Source organism: Bos mutus, chromosome 11 (assembly GCF_027580195.1).
Source record: "Bos mutus isolate GX-2022 chromosome 11, NWIPB_WYAK_1.1, whole genome shotgun sequence".
In the NCBI taxonomy this organism is placed as follows: Eukaryota; Metazoa; Chordata; class Mammalia; order Artiodactyla; family Bovidae; genus Bos; species Bos mutus.
This window is the reverse complement of record NC_091627.1, coordinates 57,210,161-57,228,279: the sequence shown is the minus strand read 5'-3', so window position 1 is coordinate 57,228,279 and position 18,119 is coordinate 57,210,161. Positions and strand designations below refer to the sequence as shown.

Here is an 18,119-nt window from a genome sequence, read left to right as displayed (position 1 = left end):
CTAGTCAAGGCTATGGTTTTTCCAATAGTCATGTATGAATGTGAGAGTTGGACTATAAAGAAAGCTGAGTGCTGAAGATTTGATGCTTTTGAACTGTGGTGTTGGAGAAGGCTCTTGAGAGTCTCTTGGACTGCAAGGAGATCCAACCAGTCCATCCTAAGGGAGATCAGTCCTGGGTGTTCATTGGAAAGACTGATATTGAAGCTGAAACTCCAATACTTTGGCCACCTGATGCGAAGGGCTGACTCTTTTGAAAAGACCCTGATGCTGGGAAAGATTGAGGGCAGGAGGAGAAGGGGACCACAGAGGATGAGATGGTTGGATGGCATCACCGACTCAATGGACATGAGTTTGGGTAAACTCCGTGACTTGGTGATGGATAGGGAGGCCTGGTGTGCTGCAGTTCATGGGGTCTCAAAGAGTCAGACATGACTGAACAACTGAACTGAATTGAATGTAGTCAGAAAAATCCTTAAATGTGTGACAGGGAGGTAGAAACACAGCATCAGGAAGAAGGATGCAAGGACAGATTCAGCTCTGAGAGATGTTGTGTTCCTGGCTTTGAAGGAGGAGGAATGTGGGAGGCCTCTTAGAAGGTGCAAAAGGCAAGGAAATAGATTCTCTCCTGGAGAGTCTAAAAAGGAATACAGCCCTGCTGTGACCTTGATCTTGCCTCAGAGAGACTGTGTCAGACTTCTCAACTACAGAACTAGAAGGTGGTAAATCTGTGGGTCTTTTTTCTTTTGGGGCTGTACTGCACAGCATGTGGGACCCATCCAGGGATCAAATCTGTGGCTCCTGCATTGGAAGCACAGAGCCTTAACTGCTGAGCTGCCAGGGAAGTCCCTTGTATTGTTTTAAACCACTAAATTTGTGGTAATTTTCTGCAGCAACAATAGAAACCTACAAATGCCTTTGGTAAAAGGCAAATGCCGTTTATACAAATGCCTTGGATAAAGGTCTCAGTAAAGAAATATCAGATATAAAGAACCAAACAGAAACTTTAGGACCGAAAACTATAATAACTAAAATTAAAAACTCATTGGGTGGGCTCAACAGCTGAACAGAGACAACAGAGGAAAGAACCAGTGAACTTGAAGACGGAACAATATAAACAGCCCACTCTGAACAACAGAGAGAAAAAACAAAACAGAATGAACAGCGCCTTGGAGACCTCTGGGCTATACAGCTGCTGCTGCTATACAGATATCCCCTTAAAACGAACAGAGCCTCCGGGACTAAGAGGAACAGTAACAGAAGATCTAGCACCTGTGTGGTCGGAATTATACAAGAAAGGAGAAAGAGAAGGGCTGAAAAAAGTACTCAAAGCAATAATGGCTGATAATTTACCAAATTTGGCCAAAGACATAAACCTACAGATCCAAGAAACTGAGCAAAACCCTAATAGGATAAACCCAAAGAAATCTCCACTAAGACATACCATAGTCACACTCCTACAAACAAAAGAAAAAAAGTAAGCAAAAAAGACCTTGAAAGTAGAGAAACAAACCACTCCTCATCTACCAAGAAGCAATAATTCAAGTGCCAGCGGAATTCTCATCAGAAGCTATGGAAGCCAAAAGGAAGCAGCCTATTTATTTTCAAGGGATGAAAGAAAAGATCTGTCAACCTGGAATTCTACATTCAGAGAAATCATCCTTCAGGAGTAAAGGGGAAATCGAGACATTTTCAGATGAAGGAAGGCTAAGAGGATTTATGCTGGCTGACCTACTTTAGAAAGTGGCTAAAGGAAGTTCCTGAAACAGAAGGAAGTGAAAAAAGAAGGAATCTTAGAAGATCAGAAAGGAAGAAAGAATAAGGGATAGAGTAAACATATGGGTAAATACAACAGAATTTCCTTTTCCTCTTGAGTTATTTAAATTAATGGTTGAAAGAAAAATCATAACACTGATGTGACTCTCCATGTCCAAGTCAATTATATTATAGATGAGGGACGGTAAAGGGACTTAAACACACTGTCAAAACCAACAGAGCACAAATAAATTTTGAGCATATAAAGTTTCCTTTTCAAATCAAGATGTTTTCCTGTTTTATATAAATGTAATTTTATATATGGTTTAGGAAAAAAATGGACAATTCAAAAACAGGTGAAATAATTTTGTTTCACTCAAGAAGTGAAATAATGTAAAACACAATTTTCATTAACACTAAAAGAAAAGAGCAAAAAGAAAACACTAGAGGACTTCCCTGGTGGTCCAGTGGCTGACTCCAAGCTCCCAATGCAGGGGGCCTGGCTTGGAACCCTGGTCAGGGAACAAGATTCCATATACCACAGCTCAAAGTTCCTGTGTGTTACACGGAAGACTGAAGATTCCACGTGCTGCAACTAAGAATCTGAGCGACTAAACTAATTAATTAATTTAAAAAAACCACTGGATTCTAAATCATACCACTCCTATGCTTTCCATTCCACTAAGAGTACACGTTTTACACTGGCCTGCAAGGCCCTGAGTGAACAATTCTTGTCCACTTCTGCCACTGTTTTTTCTCAAAAAGAGTTACACACATTTCACTTCAGGGCCTTTGCATTAGCTGTCCCCTCTTCCTGGAATGCTTTGCCCCAGATATCCCGTCTCATGGTGCTGGCGTAACAGGAAGAGGACTATCTGGGTTCTCATGCTAGTCTTGGAATAAGGAGTCAGGGAGATGAACCATTTCTCTCTCTTACCCTGAAAGCCCAGATCTTCCCAGTGGTCTCCGTGGAGGGCACAGTCAAACTTGGAGCCAGTCAGCTTCTTATAGATGGTCTGCAGGACTCGGCCGTGCATGGGGTCTTGGCTATCCAGGCCACCTGCCCCAAACACATGCATGCTCTGCTGGATTGGCCCTCAGGGAAGGACTGAGTGCTTCCCAGAGAACGCACAGCCAAGACAGACCCGGCCTGGACGCCCACACCCGGCCCTCCCCACAACATGGTGAATGCAAGAGCCTCGGTTTAGTCTCAGTCACAGGATGGACAAACCGTTCTCTCTGCTTTGCGGCCGTGCACTCACACTGAGCGATGGTCAAGACCAAGTCCCTTTCTTCACGGAGGCCCTGGTGGAGCTTCGGAGGCCCGAAGAGGTAGTGCCGGAGGGCAGCAAGCCCGGTCCTTCGGATGGTGGGCTGGATTCTTTTCTGGGGAGAAAGGTGCAGGAGTGGGCAGAGTGCTGAGTTCACTTGCTTTCATGAACTTACCATGAGGATCAATCAGTACAGGACTGGTCTTGTAGAAACGAATAGTTCCCAACTAACTGGCTGGCCTCTGAGCCAGGGAAACAGGGCAGAAGCTGTGAAGCATCTGCTATTAATAAATCTCCAAGGGACTTCCCTGGCGGTTCAGTGGTTAGAACTTCACCTTCCGTTGCAGGGGGTGTGGGTCCTGGTTGGGGTGTTTGAGCCCTAGTTGGACAGCTAAGATCCCACATGCCTCCAAGCCAAAAAACCGAAACATAAAACAGAAGCAATACTGTAACAAATTCAATATAGATTAAAAAAAAAAAAATCTCCAGGGACAGGTTCTTCCAGCTCTCAGGTTCTTTGTAACCAGAAAGAGATGTCCCTAAGCCCAGATCTAATCAGCCTGTATTTAGCCTGTATCAGTCAGTATTTAGCCTCTGGGCTTTTCCAGAAATGGCTCTGTCACTGACTTCCAAGGAAGCTAGAGGGGACTGGCCATGGGGACTGGCATCTGATAGACAGACAGACACACAGATGCCAGGCCAGGTCTCCCAGCAGGGCTGCTTCCACCCTTTGTTATGTCTGTGTTTGTCTCTCTCTGTAAAAGACATACAGGCTAACAGCCCTCTCAACTTCCAGGATAAGACAGTCAGTGAGAAGGGGAGTCTAGGGCACTTTCTTGGAGCTGGATACCCCTGAGGGGTAGCTGGCACCTTCTGTCCACACCACAGCAGCACTGGCTACACCAGCTCCTGCTGATGCCTTCGTGTTCAGAGCCACTGCTGCAGGGCTTAGGATACTCTGATTTCAGCAGGTTCCGGCCCTCTGGGATCAGTCTGATTCCTATCTTCAGCCTCTCTCTTCAAGCCAGGCTTTGGTTGAACATTTGAATTCACAGTCCTCTAAACTTACCACCCGGAGAAGGCAATGGCACCTGACTCTGGTACTCTTGCCTGGAAAATCCCATGGACGGAGGAGCCTGGTGGGCTGCAGTTCATGGGGTCGCTAAGAGTCGGACATGACTGAGCAACTTCACTTTCACTTTTCACTTTCATGCATTGGAGAAGGAAATGGCAACCCACTCCAGTGTTCTTGCCTGGGGAATCCCAGGGACTGGGGAGCCTGGTGGGCTGCCGTCTATGGGGTCGCACAGAGTCAGACACGACTGAAGCAACTTAGCAGCAGCAGCAGCAAACTTACCACTAGGCACTCAAGATGTCTGCCAGCTTTTCATTTCCTTAGCACTCTTTTTCCAACCCCACATATTTTTTAAATTCCCAAAGAGCTTCTAGTTCCTCTAGGATATGGAAAATTTTCCTATATTGGCCATCAATCACTCAGCTCTCTGGACAGGCTACCCTGCTTCCTAGCATCTGATTCCAGACCCCACCCCCGTCCCTGCAATCCCTAGGATGGGAGAGTGGGCAGCAGCTCCAAGGACCCCCTAAGACAGGACCATTAGAGCTCCGGGGACACAGTCCCTGAGACCACATGACACCTGGGTCCTCAGCCACCTGTGATTCTGTACCCTGAGATTTCTGAGTTGGGAAAGAGCCCTCGACTGGAAGCTTCCCTCTTGCCTGCCCAGTGCCCTATCCTCTGCTTAGTCACTCAGTTGTGTCCAACTCTTTGCAACTCCATGGACTGTAGTCCGCTAGGCTCCTCTGTCCATGGGGATTCTCCAGGCAAGAATACTAGAGTGGGTTGCCATGCTCTTCTCCAGGGGATCTTCCCGTGGCCTATCCTGATGGGGTAGAAACCTAGCTTGGGGGAAGAAAGCGCTTTGCTCAAGACCCCAGTGCCCCCCTGGTGTCATACCTTGAAGGAGGAGAGGTCCACTGTCTGGAAATGCTGCAGGGCCTCACTGAAGGAGATGAGCTGCCCAGGCTGGTCCATGCTGGCCTGGCTCCCTGTGGCAAAAGGGAAGACACTCCAAGAATTGTGACAGGAGCCACTCTATCAACAAACATGTACCAAGGGCCTTCTGGTTGTCACCTCTAAGCCCAGCACAGGCTTCCAGCTGTCAGTGTCAGACACCTACAGCTACAACCAACCCGGTGTCAGGGGGCTGGTGTTATTCACAGGGCGGACTCCCTTTCAGAGCTGGCTGTGTGGAGGTGGACCAAGCTGAGCCCTGCAGAGTAGAAGCTGATCTGTAGGAGCCCCCAAGTCCACTCATCTGTGAGTGGGGTGCGTCACTGCCTGGAGGAGGTACCCACACAGAAGCTTGCGACAGGTCTGTCTAGGGGCCTTTCCCGGTTTCTACTTCGCCTTCTCATGCCCTGGAGATGAATGATCTCTCCTCCAGCCTTTGCTCCAGGGAATTAACTCGTCAACCAGCAGTTCAGGTGACGGCTGATACAGCCCCTGAAACGTCTCTCCAGGTGCTCAAGTGGGGCTCAGGCTAGATTTAGGTCTCAGTTCTCCCCTCCCACAGCTCCACCTAAACCTCCCAAAGGAACGAGACACAGTTCTGACAGCCCCCAGTGCCTTCCAGCAGACGACTTCAACCTCCATCTCCAGAGATTTCCTTGTACAGTGAACCATCTGCTCAACCTGATACAGGGGTCCTGGCTGCCCAGCTCCATCCTCTGCCCGACCTCATCACCCTGCAGAAGCTGACCCTGACCATGGTCCTCCTCGTCTTCTCTCAGACCCCGTGGCATTCACCTCCCTTTCCTCCAGAGGTTGGAGGGCATCACCTTTGAAGTGGGAAAAGAGGTTTTATTCTATGTCACATATCAAAAATGAGAACACTCAGAAATTCTGTCTCCTAATCCCAAACAGAGCATCAGCCTCGTGGGTAGACAGTGCCTTTAGTGGCAGCAGGCTGTGTGGAAAGGGTGCCATTCCTCTAGTTACCTGTCTCTGGGTGGATGCTCTCCACAGCTTCCCATTCTTCTTGGGCTTGGAGGACTTCTGTACTCACAACTGCAATAGTGAGACAAGGACATCCCCTGAGATCTATGTATGTCTGGATCACTGTTGTAGCCCCTGGCCTTATCTGCCTGTCTTGCCAGACAGCTGCCAAAGTGAGCTTTCAAAAAGGCCAGACCTGATGCCAGCCCGCTGCATGGAACCCTCTAGGGATTCTTGGTAATTCTCACAATGAAACCCCAACCCACCTTCAGCTCCAACCTCTCCTGGCGCAGCTCCATCTCAGCATGCAGCCAACTCCAGCACCACCCTCCCCTGGCACCTTCTTCAGCCTCTGGAATCTGCTTTTAGGAGCAGCACCATGAGAGTTCCCGACACCCTGTTCTTGTCACAGTGTGGCAACTGTCCTGCCCACTGCACTGGGAGCTACAGGAGGGCAGGGTTCTTGGGGTTCAATGGGTGCACCATGAATGTTTTTGTTGCTATTTTTGGCCACACCGGCTGGCATGCAGGATCTTAGTTCCCCAATTACCTGGGATCAAACCTGTGCCCCTTGCAGTGGAAGTATGGAGTCCTAACCACTGGACCACCAGGAAAGTCCTCATAATGAATGTTTGAGGAATGAATGAAAAGCACAATGAAAGGAGGGGGGACAGAAGAAAAAAACAGCTGCAGGACAGGCTCTCTATAATCACTGCACAGCCCTTTACTCCACACCACAGCTGCCACTCTCTGGACCGAATTCTGGTGTCATGGCTGTCACTGGCTTTTCCCCTTTGCTAAAGAGGACACAGGCAAACAGTGGGGAGGATGGGGAGGCTTCTGTTCAAACCAAACTGGTGAGCCTTCCAGCCTGGATAGTGTAAGCAAGTTAGGACAGCTCCCCTCTGCCTTGCAACCAGGGCTGAGGAATTTCTGTGACAGTGAACTGTTTTGGAAGTACACTTGCAAAAGGGCTTCCCTAGTGGCTCAGATGGCAAAGAATCCACCTGCAATGCAGGAGACCTGGGTTTGATCCCTGGGTTGGGAAGATCCCCTGAAGAAGGGAATGGCAACCCACTCCAGTATTCTTGCCTGGAGAATCCCATGGATAGAGGAATCTGGTGGGCTACAGTGCATAGGGCGTAGAGTCAGACATGACTGAGCGACCAATACACACTTGGAAAATTAAAGAAAAACCTACCCCAAACTCAAAACACTAATGGATAACGAGGCTGAGGAGGCTGCTGGGGAGCAGGAGGGGACCACAGTGAAAGCACCCTGTAGAGACAAATGGCTTGTGAACTTTTTAGCTCACTCACAAGCTGTGCTTCTTCAGGCAAGTTACTCAACCATCTGTAATCTCTCTTGAGATTACTATGAGAACAGAGTCTCGGGGAGCACGTGGCCCAAGGTCGCCTGCTCAGTGCGCCTCAGCTAGCAGGGCCGACACAGTTGTGGACTCCGGTCTAGCAGGATTGTGGATGGTGGTAGCAGATGAGATGGATCTGGACTCTTGCCAGTCCTTGCCCGGGGCAGCAGATGGTACAACAGGGCTTCCAAACTAGGTAGCTTCAACAGAACACAGGATATTTGACCCGGGACCATGAGGAAAATAAAGACTTATGTCCAGCATGCTGGACCCCTGGCAAGTGAGCTACAACGACAAAGGGGTTGAACAAGGAAAGTGGAACGGCAGCCATGGACGCTTATCAGGATGACAAGAGTTCCCCCACCCTTCACCCCTCATCTACATCCAGCCTCACTGAGTTAACCTTCAGATTATCACAATGCAATTAATCTTTTACCCCATGCATCCTTGCCTATAAACAAGTTGGTCAAAGGCCGTGCACCAGGAGTAGGAACCTCATGGGCAAGGGTGTGGGAGTTTACTGTGATAGGAATGCAAGTAAGAGGAAGCACACGGTCTCAAGGGGCAACTTCAATCTGGTGCCCGAACTAGAGACAAACACCCAACCCATGTAAGAGCATATTGCTCCTTTCCTAGTTCTTTTAGGACTCAGGGAGACAACTCCCACCTCTGCACACAATCCTGATGTAAATACTGCTTTCTCCACACGAACAGAAAAGCATGGAGCTTCCAAATCTCCAGGAAGACAAAGCCAGTTCACGTTAGTATGGCTCTTTATCATTTTTCCTTTTGTCAATTACCTCCTTTACTTAAGCCCTTTTCTCTTTATTCACACAGTAAATGGCACTACTGATTTAGTCAGCCTATTAATTTAAATTAGCTGAGTGCTGTCTGAAAAAAAAAAAATGTAATTGTTCAAACACGTATGTACACATACTCAGTCATATCCAACTTTTTGTGACCTCAGGACTGTAGCCTGCCAGGCTCCTCTGTCCACGGAACCTTCCAGGAAAGAATATTGGAGTGGGTTGCCATTTCCTTCTCCGGGGATCTTTCTGACTCAGGGATCGAACCTCAGTGTCCTGCGTCTCCTGCACTGACAGGCGGACTCTTTACCACTTTACCACCTGGGAAGTCCAGTGTAACTGCTCAATATGATCAAGAATATCTGGCACAGAACTGCCAGTTGTACTGAAACAGAAGACATTTTGGCATTTGAGGAAACATCTCTAATCAATGTTAGGTCTGCCAACACGTGGTAAAGACAAAATTCAATTAAAAGAAACTCTATAGGGACTTCCCTGGCCATCATAGTGATTGAGACTTTGTCTTCCAACACAAAGGGTATGGGTTGGATCCCTGGTTGGGATCGCCTGAAGGCCAAAAAAATCAAAAACATAAAACAGAAGCAATGTTGTAACAAATTTAATATCCATATGGTAGGGCAGGGGAGGGAGATTCAAAAGGAGGGGATATATGTATACTTGTGACTGATTCATGTTGTTTGTGGCAGAAACCAACACAACACTGTAAAGTAATAATTATCCAATTAAAAATAAAATTTAAAAAATGGTTCTCTTTAAAAAAAAAAAAAAACTTCTGAGACCTTCAAATAATTTTTCTACACTGGAATATTTTTAATAGACTCCCATATTCTTGGAGATTACACATTCAGTTTGCAAGATTTTAAGATAACAAAACACACCAGTGAGTGCTCACTATGATTCTGTGTGCTAAGCACTTTCCATTATCTCGTTTAATCCTTATAAAATTTATATCATACAGGTTCTGATATAACCCTGGTTTTACAGATAAGTAAAGCAAGGGTTAGAAAGATTAAGTTCCTCACTCTGGGTCATGGAGCTGGTGGGTGAAAGAGTTAAGACTTAAGCCAGAGACATGTGACTCCAGAAATGGTCCTTCTGAATTGGTGAAGTGTGCTTCCTTGTGCGTTATATTAGCAGGCAAAGTGAGCTTTAAATAGAGTATAGGAAGCCCCATGTCAAGCAGGTAAAACAAGATTAACTTTTCAAAGCCTTTTCATCTACTCTGTATCATTTCAGTATCACAACATCCTTCAGAGGACAAAGGAAATACTGATACCTCCACTGTAGACACAGAGATAGTATAATTTTTCCAAAAGGCAAGTAAGTCACTAGCAGGACTTTGGGGACCAAGTTAGGATTCAGGTCTCTCAGGACTTCCCTGGCAGTCCAGTGGTTAAGACTTCACCTTCCAAAGCAGAGGGTATGTGTGGGTTTTATCCTTGGTCAGGGAGCTAAGATCCCACATGCACTGCAGCCAGAAAACCAAAACATGCGACAGAAGCAATACTGTAACACATTGAATAAGAGACTTTAAAAATGATCCACATGAAAAAAAAAAAAACCACCCTTAAAAAAGAATGAACGAACTCAGGTCTCTTGACTCCTAATCCAGTGTCAGTTCTAGTTTCCCTTGAAGAAGGATAAATCTATAAAATTCTATAGGAAAAGTAGTGAGAGAAATTCAAGGGAAGAAATTCAAGGAAGAAAAGGAAAGACCCACGAGCTCTGCCTTGAGTCCCACCCAGGCTCCTCGGGCCCTGAAGGGGACCTTACCACGGGGCTCCCAGGCGTTCGCCTCTGCTGTCAGGGCCTGGAGGACGCTGTGGTTCTTCAACTCTGAGATCTGTAGGGGCAGGTGACCTTCAGTGTGAGGGCGGAGTCCAAGTCCTCCTATCCACACAAATACATACTGCCCACTGTACCAAATATTCTTGAAACTGGAGGCCATTAGAATCTGTCTTCCCAGATGGGTTGGTTAAAGCCAATCTTAATGAGTGCATGCTCAGTCGCTCAGTTGTGTCCGACTCTTTGAGATCCCACAGACTGTAGCCTTCCAGGCTCCTCTGTCCATGGAATTTTCCAGGCAAGAATACTGGAGTGGGTTGCTGTTTCCTCCTCCAAGGGATCTTTCCTACCCAGGGATTTAACCCACTCCTGCATTGACAGCTGGGTTCTTTACCACTGAGCCACCTGGGAAGCCCAATCTTAATGAGAGGCACCTGGAAAATACCAACTATGATGGAGAAGTTGGGCAACGTAGGGACAAGTATATGCCCTCCTTGAAGAGTAAATGGATAAAAATCTACTCAACTGAGATAGTGGTGAGCTGTTGACATCCCCACTGCACTTTATATTCTGCTTCATTACAACAATTTTCTGATTAGGCAGATTGTTTTGCATGTCTGTTCCCACTCCTACCCCCAAAGTATGTACTACTGGAGGGCAAGGTTTGTGCCATCCTGTGTCCCGGCACCACATAGCAGCATGTTACACGAACGCCTACTGACAGAAGACACGGGGCTGTGGGCAGTACGTACAGAAATTCCTCTGAAAGCCAGAAGAGCACTGCTGTCCTTGTCACATGGTGGAGAGGACCCAGCAGACACACTTTCAACCTGCAAGGCAAACGAGTCAGTCTCTCAGGCACGTATCAGTCCCCCAGAGATGAAAGCTTGAACAGCACACCCTTTCCCTTAACACACACACAATGGATTAACCCTGGAGAAGTCAACTACAGGTAATACTGTAAGGACAACTCCTGTTTAACCTGGTCTGCAAAAAGCTTAATGTTAATATAATCTCATACAGACTTCTTGGCCACATTCAAAGTCTCAGGGCTCTGAGTAAGTAAAGTTGAGTGAGGCGGTTTCCTCATGTTCTGCTCAGCCAAATCTTTCCCCTGCTGGAGCTTAAAAACTACCCAACAAACCTTTTGCAACTCATATCAAAACACAAGGCTAATTTTCCTGTCTTTGGTGTTTAGTTGCTAAGTTGTGTCTGACTCTTTGCAACTCCATGGACTGTAGCCCACTAGGCTCCTCTGTCCATGGGATTTCCCAGGCAAGAATATTGGAGTGGGTTGCCATTTCCTTCTCCAGGGGATCTTCCCAACCCAGGGATCAAACCCAGGTCTCCCACATTGTAGGCAAATTCTTTACTACTGAGCCACCTGGGAAGCCCTAATGCTTTTAATGTTAAAAAATGAAAAAAATCCTACAAGTCAGTAAGATAAAAAAAAAAAAGAAACCAGTAGAAAAATGGGCATGGATGTAGATGGTTTGCATAAAAGGAAACACAAACAGTTCTTAAACATGTGAAGAAATGCTCAACCTTACTCATAACAAGAGAAATGTCAACTAAAGTCAACTACAACTACTCTTGAAATAACATTTTTCACTTACCTTGTTATCAAAGATCAAAAAACGTGGTAACACCATGCTGGGTAAAGGACCAAGAGCTGTAGACACTGGAGAGTGAACTGTTACCACCTCTCCGGCTTGATAATATCTGACACGATCATGTATGCTGTGTCTATTTGGGGCCTGCAACTGCATTTGAGGAATTTATCTAATATATATACTCATCCGTGTGCAAAATGACATGCTTACAGTGTTACTCATGGCTTTGTTCGTCTGTTTTTGTTCGTTTGTTTTGGCTGCACTGGGTCTCTGTTGCCATGCCATCTCTAGCTGTGGTTCGAGGACTTCTCGCTGTGGTGGCTTCTCTCGTTGTGGAGCACGAGCTCTAGGGCACATGGGCTCTAGTAGCTGTGGCACACGGGCTTAGCTGCCCCCATGGCACGTGGGATCTTCCTGGACCAGGGATCAAACCCACGTCCCCTGCACTGGTGGGCAGATTCTTAACCACTAGACCATGAAGGAAATCCATGGTAGTACTGTTTATAAAAGCAAAAGGCTAGAAAAACTCTGAATGTCCACTGATGGACTTCTTTCTTTATTTTACTCTATTTATAACCCCCACCCGCTGTTTCACCGAGATGTAATTGACATACATCACTGTGTAAGAGGCAAGGGGCACAGCATGACTGGACTTATATACGTTATGAAATGATGACCAGGATAGGGTTATCGATCATCCATCATCATCTATTGGTACTACATCAACAAACAAACAAAACATTTTTTTCCTTGTGATGAGAACTCTTAGGATTTATTCTCTTAACTTTCATTCTAACATACAGCAGTGCTACCTTTATCATGTTGTACATTATATTCTGAGTACTTATTTATCTTCCAACTGGAAGTTTGCACCTTTTCACTATCTAATTCCCCTTTCCCCATTCCCCTATCTCTGGTAGCCACAAATCTAATCTCTTTTTCTACAAGTTTGTTTTTGAGTTATAATTCACTTACAACACGATGTTAGTTCCTAGCGCACAACACAGTGATTTGATGTTTCTATACATTTCAAAATGATCATCATGATAAAGCTAGTTGTCACTAGTGAACTAATTTTAAATAAATTAAAGCATATCCACTTAATGAGATCCTATACAGCCATTTAAAAAAAAGAGTAAGAAAGTACTTTATAAATGATTTGGAACAATCTTCATGATATTACTATATTAAGTGAAAAAGCAAAGGGCAGAGTATACTTTATCATTGGATTTTCTAAAAAAAAAAAAAAAACCCCACATAAATCTATTTGCTTGTTTTATAGAGACTATTTCCAGAATTATAGTCTTCAAGGAAGTACTAACTTTGCCTCAGCAGGAAAACAGGGTGGCTGGGGAACAAGAGTGGAAGATATTCACTATATGTACATCCTCATACTTTTGGATTTTGAACCATGTGCAGTATTATTTTCTCTAAGGCAGATAAAAGAAAAATAATAATAATTACGGGAAAATAACTAACAAAGGTATCATTGTTATATCAAGGCCCTGGAATCCCAGACTGTCCTGTTACTCTAATCCCGCGTACTTATTTTTGCCAACTAACACTCCTTAGACACAACTTTGATTTTTTGACTTCTTTTTGCCTTCATTTTTGCCAGAAGGATGAACCCATAAACACACCACAGCAGAGCTACTCCTCCACAACTGGCCTCCTGATGTCTAAGCACCATTATTTCCCACTTAGCTAAAGTGAACACACTGCTGCAATTCCTCTCACCTCCAGCCCTTGGGTCATGTGGTCTCGCCCCCACCTCCACCTTCTCAGTGTTTTCTGGGCCCTTCAAGATCAGTTCCATCTCCTCAGGGTGGCTGAGCTACAGTGGTTTCCTGCAGTTACGAGGGTTTCCTCAGATCTCTAAGTCCCATAGCCTCTGTATGTGGCACAAGGTCCTCTGCAAAAGACCTGTCTCCCCAGTCAGACTCTTCTTGTATACTTGTTTTATATTTCTCAGACCATCTGCACAGGACTAGGCTCAAAATGGGCTTCTCTGGTGGCTCAGACAGTACAGAATCCGCCTGCAATGCAGGTGACCAGGATTTAATCCCTTGGTCAGAAAGATCCCTGGAGACGGGGATGGCTACCTACTCCAGTATTCTTGCCTGGGAAATTCCATGGACAGAGGAGCCTGGCGGACTACAGTCCATGGGGTCACAAACAGTTAGACACACTCGAAGGCTCAAGATACATTCTCAGTGATATCTGGTGATTCACCGTGCTGCACAACTCCCTGTAGGAGTCTGTGTGCTCAGGACTCATCGCATCGTTCTCTCCCCTCTAGTATCCAAAGATAAATGTTTTCTGGAAGAACAGTTCATCTGTCTCAGGACAGTGAAGAAAACCTCCCTGGACTCCCAAAGCACAGGCTTTGTCCCCATTCTGGCCACTGCACCCCAAAGGCTGCATTTAAGACCATTTCTGGGAAGGTAGGGAGAAACATGGGGAATACAGGGTAAGCTGCCAGGCTCACACATATCCACATGGAACCAGGGATCCTGAGGATAAACAGGTCAAAATGGGTATTTGAGAGAGAAAGGGCCAGTAAACAACCCAAACTGATTGAAATATATATTTCCTGGGAGATTCCAATTGAAACTTTTCTCCCACCCAAGCAAATCCAAACCCAAATCCTATAACCTACTTAGAAAGCAAACCATTGGGAAAGGCAATTAATCCAGAAGTAACTAAGAGCTTCTTCTAAAAGAATAAGAGAACTGTAAAGAGAATTTTTCCTACACATTTCTAAAGGTCCACACCCTCTTGATATATGCTCTCTCTTATTATTATTAACAATACATCCCATACCAACACCTTCTTTCCCAAATGGATATGCTTGCTTACCTGTCCATCTCTTAATTCTTTCTCATGGAAAGAGTGAGAGTTTTCATTCATGACTCAAACTCATTTGTTCAAGTGACTTTTGTCCTTGGGCTCAGAAAGGAGTTTAACAAGGTCTGAGATTAGAAGCTATGGGGAGAGCCTGGGATTTGACTGTTCTACCGTTGCCCTCCTTCTTGGCAGTCGTTCAGACTAAGAACGAGAAAACAGTCCCTGTGTGCCATCACCAGGGTGGAGGCTTCTGTGAGTCCTGACAGAAGTCCTTGAGGACACACTCTGGAGTCTCAGCCCTGAAAAAAAAAAAAAGATTAAAGAAGAAAACTAGTTTCATCATTCAGTTATGCCTCTGACTTGAAAAATCTTCAAACAGGTACCTCCCTGGTGGTCCAGTGGTTGGGACTCTGCTCTTCAAATGCAGAAGGCACTGGTTTGATCCCTGGTTAGGGATCCCACATGCCACGATCTATGGCCAAATAAATAAATAAAAATAAAATGATTATGGGATTTTAAATCATTAAAAAAAAAATCTTCAAGCAGCTGTAAACATATTCCAAATAAACATGCTGCCTTAGTGAATGCCTGCCTCTTACTATCCATGTAACGGGACAGAAAGAAGGGGTCCCTGCAGGAGTTTAAGGGCTGGCTTCTCAGTGTCCAGGAGGCAGCACCACTGTAAGTGGTAGGGATCTGTTTTTCTATTTGCTTTTTAAATTAATTCTTAATTGGTGGATAACTGCTTTACAGGGATCTGTTTTTGACAATGAAGTTACTGAGATCTGGGAAATTATCTAAAAGTGAAAGTGTTAGTCGCTTAGTCTTGTCCATCCCTTTGTGATCCCACGGGCTGTAGCTTGTAGGTTCCTCTGTCCATGGAATTCTCCAGGCAAGAATACTGAAGTGGGCAGCCCTTCCCTCCTCCAGGGGATCTTCCAGACCCAGGGATCAAACCCAGGTCTCCTGAATTACAGGCAGATTCTTTACTGTCAGAGCCACCAGGAAAGTCCATGTGTCTCAAAAGGGTGAGGATAATTTAGGGTGACACATTGGTGGGTGGTCTTAGCTGAAGTGCTCAGGCTTTACTCAGGTCTCAGACCTGGCAGGGCCTAACACTCAATTCGGTTCCTATGATGGTATTAACAGAAACTCAAAATGCAACACAATGCCCCCCCTTCCTCAGTGAGCACCAGTACTGTACATCTGGCAGCTTCCTGGCCAGTGAAGCTAACTCTAAGTATTTCTTCCCATGAGTCCACCTCAGGAAGTGATTTGGGCAGGCCCATACCTCACCATGGGAGAAGTGGACATCATGAGTGCCTGTCACAACAAGAATCTGGGTAAGTGGGCAGGTGATGGATAGTATACCTCACAAGACTTGGTTTACCTTTCTTTTGGCTGCACTGTGTGGCTTGCAGAATCTTAATTCCCCAACCAGGGATTGAAGCCCAGCCCTCTGCAGTGAAAGCACAGAGTCCTAACCACTGGACCACCAGAGAATTCCCCAGTTGACTAAGAAAGGCTGACTAAGAAAGAAAGGTGGCATTGCTCTGAGGTCAGCTCTTCAGAGAACACAATCTGGGTTCCCTACAAACCGGAGGCCAGGAACAAGATGGACTCTTTGTCAGGAAGCTGGATGCACTGACTGTTCCTAACACCAAGAGCCAGAATACCTCCTGATTGCTGGACTGGACACCTGGCTCACTGTAACAGGGGGAGGGCAGTGCCCTCCAGTTATAGCAGCTCAGGAACCAACTCTCTCTGTGTCCTCTGGCGCCTCAGCATCTGCCTCCCTTTCCACTCCTTCCCCCTTGACCTTCTCAAGTGTTCTGCATATGACAAAACACTCACACATCGACCAACCTTGGGAAGATGATTGGCAGGTATGGCGATCCTGAGCTCAGGGAGGCTCTTCTATTACTGGGCTTATATTGAATCCAGCAGTGTTGAATCATGACCAGCTTTACATGCCTGCTAGTGCTCAGTTCTGGCTGGAGCCCTGCCAGGACTCCATGAGGGACATTCACGATCTGTATTAGAGAAAGAAATGAGCAGAAACTGTCAAACGAGCAAGTACTAGAAGTTATAACGTCACTCCTAATAATATTAGGGAAGTTCCTTATGGCTGGGCCTGAGGAAATGGCCTTCCTATAAAGACGGATCCTTTTGAAATTAAGTATTTATGGTGCACCTATTGTATTTTGTTAATTAAAATTTTTTTAAAAATGGAAGTAGTGGCTACCCTAGTGGTCAGTGGCTAAGACTCCATGCTCCCAATGCAGCCAGCTTGGGTTCAATCATTAGTCAGAAAACGAGATCTCACATGCTGCAACCAAGAGTTTGAATGCTGCAACTAAAGAACATGCATATGTCGACTAAGACCTGGAACAGCCAAATAAATAAATAATTTTTAAAAATCGAAATGTAGTTGATTTACAATGTTGTTATTTTCTGGTATATAGCAAAGTGATTCAGATATATAACACATATATGGGCTTCCCAGGTAGCACTAGTGGTAAAGAATCTGCCTGGCAATGCAGGAGATGCAAGAGGCACTGGTTTGATACTGTGGGTGGGGAAGAGCCACTGGCGCAGTAAATGGCAACCTGCTCCAGTATTCTTGCCTGGAAAATTCCATGGACAGAAGAACCTGGCGGGCTACAGTCTATGGGGTCTCAAAGACTCAGACACAACTGAGTCTATCTACCTATCTATCTACATAACTGAATATATTCTTTTTCCGATTCTTTTCCATTACAGATTATTCAGTTCAGTTCACTTGCTCAGTCGGGTCCAACTCTTTGTGACCCCATGCATTGCAGCACACCAGGCTTCCCTGTTCATCATCAAATCCCGGAACCTCCTCAAACTTTTGTCCATAGAGTCGGTGATGCCATCTAACCATCTCATCTTCTGTTAGTACAAGATACTAAATATAGCTCCCTGTGCTATACAGTAGATCCTTGTTAATTTTTATGGTGCACCCATTTTAGGAAAGGAGCTACATTAAAGGGAATAATTTTAAGTTTAAGCTTGCTGGGGCTTAAACGCTAAATAGATATTTAATCTAGAAATTGGAGCGACACTTTCAGTATAAATGCATACACAGGTAGGCTGGTTCTTTCATCGGCCTTTCCGCTGGGCGCTCCCCGCCCGCTCCAGTCCCTACCTGGCCCCGGCCGTAGGCGTCGTCATCCCAGGGCGCCCGCCCAAAAACTATTGACCAGTTTGAGGGTCCCAGAGTCGGTGCTCGCCGGCTGCGATGCGCGGACGTCAAGGGAGATCTCAATCCAGCAAGAACCCAGCCAGACAGGGGCTGCGTGGGGACTCTGGCCAGAAACTTTCTCAATTGTTCGGAGGGGAAAACAGGAAAGCGATTTGCCACCGGTCATCTAGCGAGTCCGCGGCAGAGCGCAAACCACAACCCAGGTCTCCTGTCTACCAGGATCGGGAGTCTCTCTCGGTCTTACACGTCTCACCCTTGTCTCGCCCCACGGCGACCATTTCCGCCCCACATTCCTCCTCCTCTGACCCCCGCCCGGGGATCGCCGGCCGAGTCCCCGAGTTCCCAGTTCTTCGCTGTTGGGGTCTCCCAGCCCCGCCAGGCCTCCTCCGCGCAGGAACACGGCCCTCCGC

At 46.1% G+C, this 18,119-nt stretch overlaps 1 protein-coding gene across 4 annotated transcripts in view; it reads right to left on the bottom strand.

The window, feature by feature from the left end:
- Positions 1 to 18,107, bottom strand: part of ELMOD3 (ELMO domain containing 3) — a 33,508-nt gene extending 15,401 nt beyond the window's left edge. The window contains exons 1-10 of one of the 4 annotated variants that reach the window (XM_070379415.1): positions 17,653 to 18,107; positions 16,347 to 16,513; positions 14,864 to 14,952; positions 14,493 to 14,779; positions 10,773 to 10,850; positions 10,009 to 10,078; positions 6,043 to 6,111; positions 4,999 to 5,090; positions 3,015 to 3,138; positions 2,690 to 2,812 (exon numbers count right to left, since the gene is read on the bottom strand). In XM_070379415.1, the coding sequence (XP_070235516.1) occupies positions 2,690 to 2,812; positions 3,015 to 3,138; positions 4,999 to 5,090; positions 6,043 to 6,111; positions 10,009 to 10,078; positions 10,773 to 10,850; positions 14,493 to 14,543 (607 nt within the window). In that variant the 5' untranslated portion in view covers positions 14,544 to 14,779; positions 14,864 to 14,952; positions 16,347 to 16,513; positions 17,653 to 18,107. The remainder of the gene's footprint in view (positions 1 to 2,689; positions 2,813 to 3,014; positions 3,139 to 4,998; positions 5,091 to 6,042; positions 6,112 to 10,008; positions 10,079 to 10,772; positions 10,851 to 14,492; positions 14,780 to 14,863; positions 14,953 to 16,346; positions 16,514 to 17,652) is intronic. The other 3 variants (XM_014476980.2, XM_070379416.1, XM_014476982.2) reach the window with 3 other exon arrangements.
- Between the last annotated feature and the right edge of the window lie 12 nt (positions 18,108 to 18,119).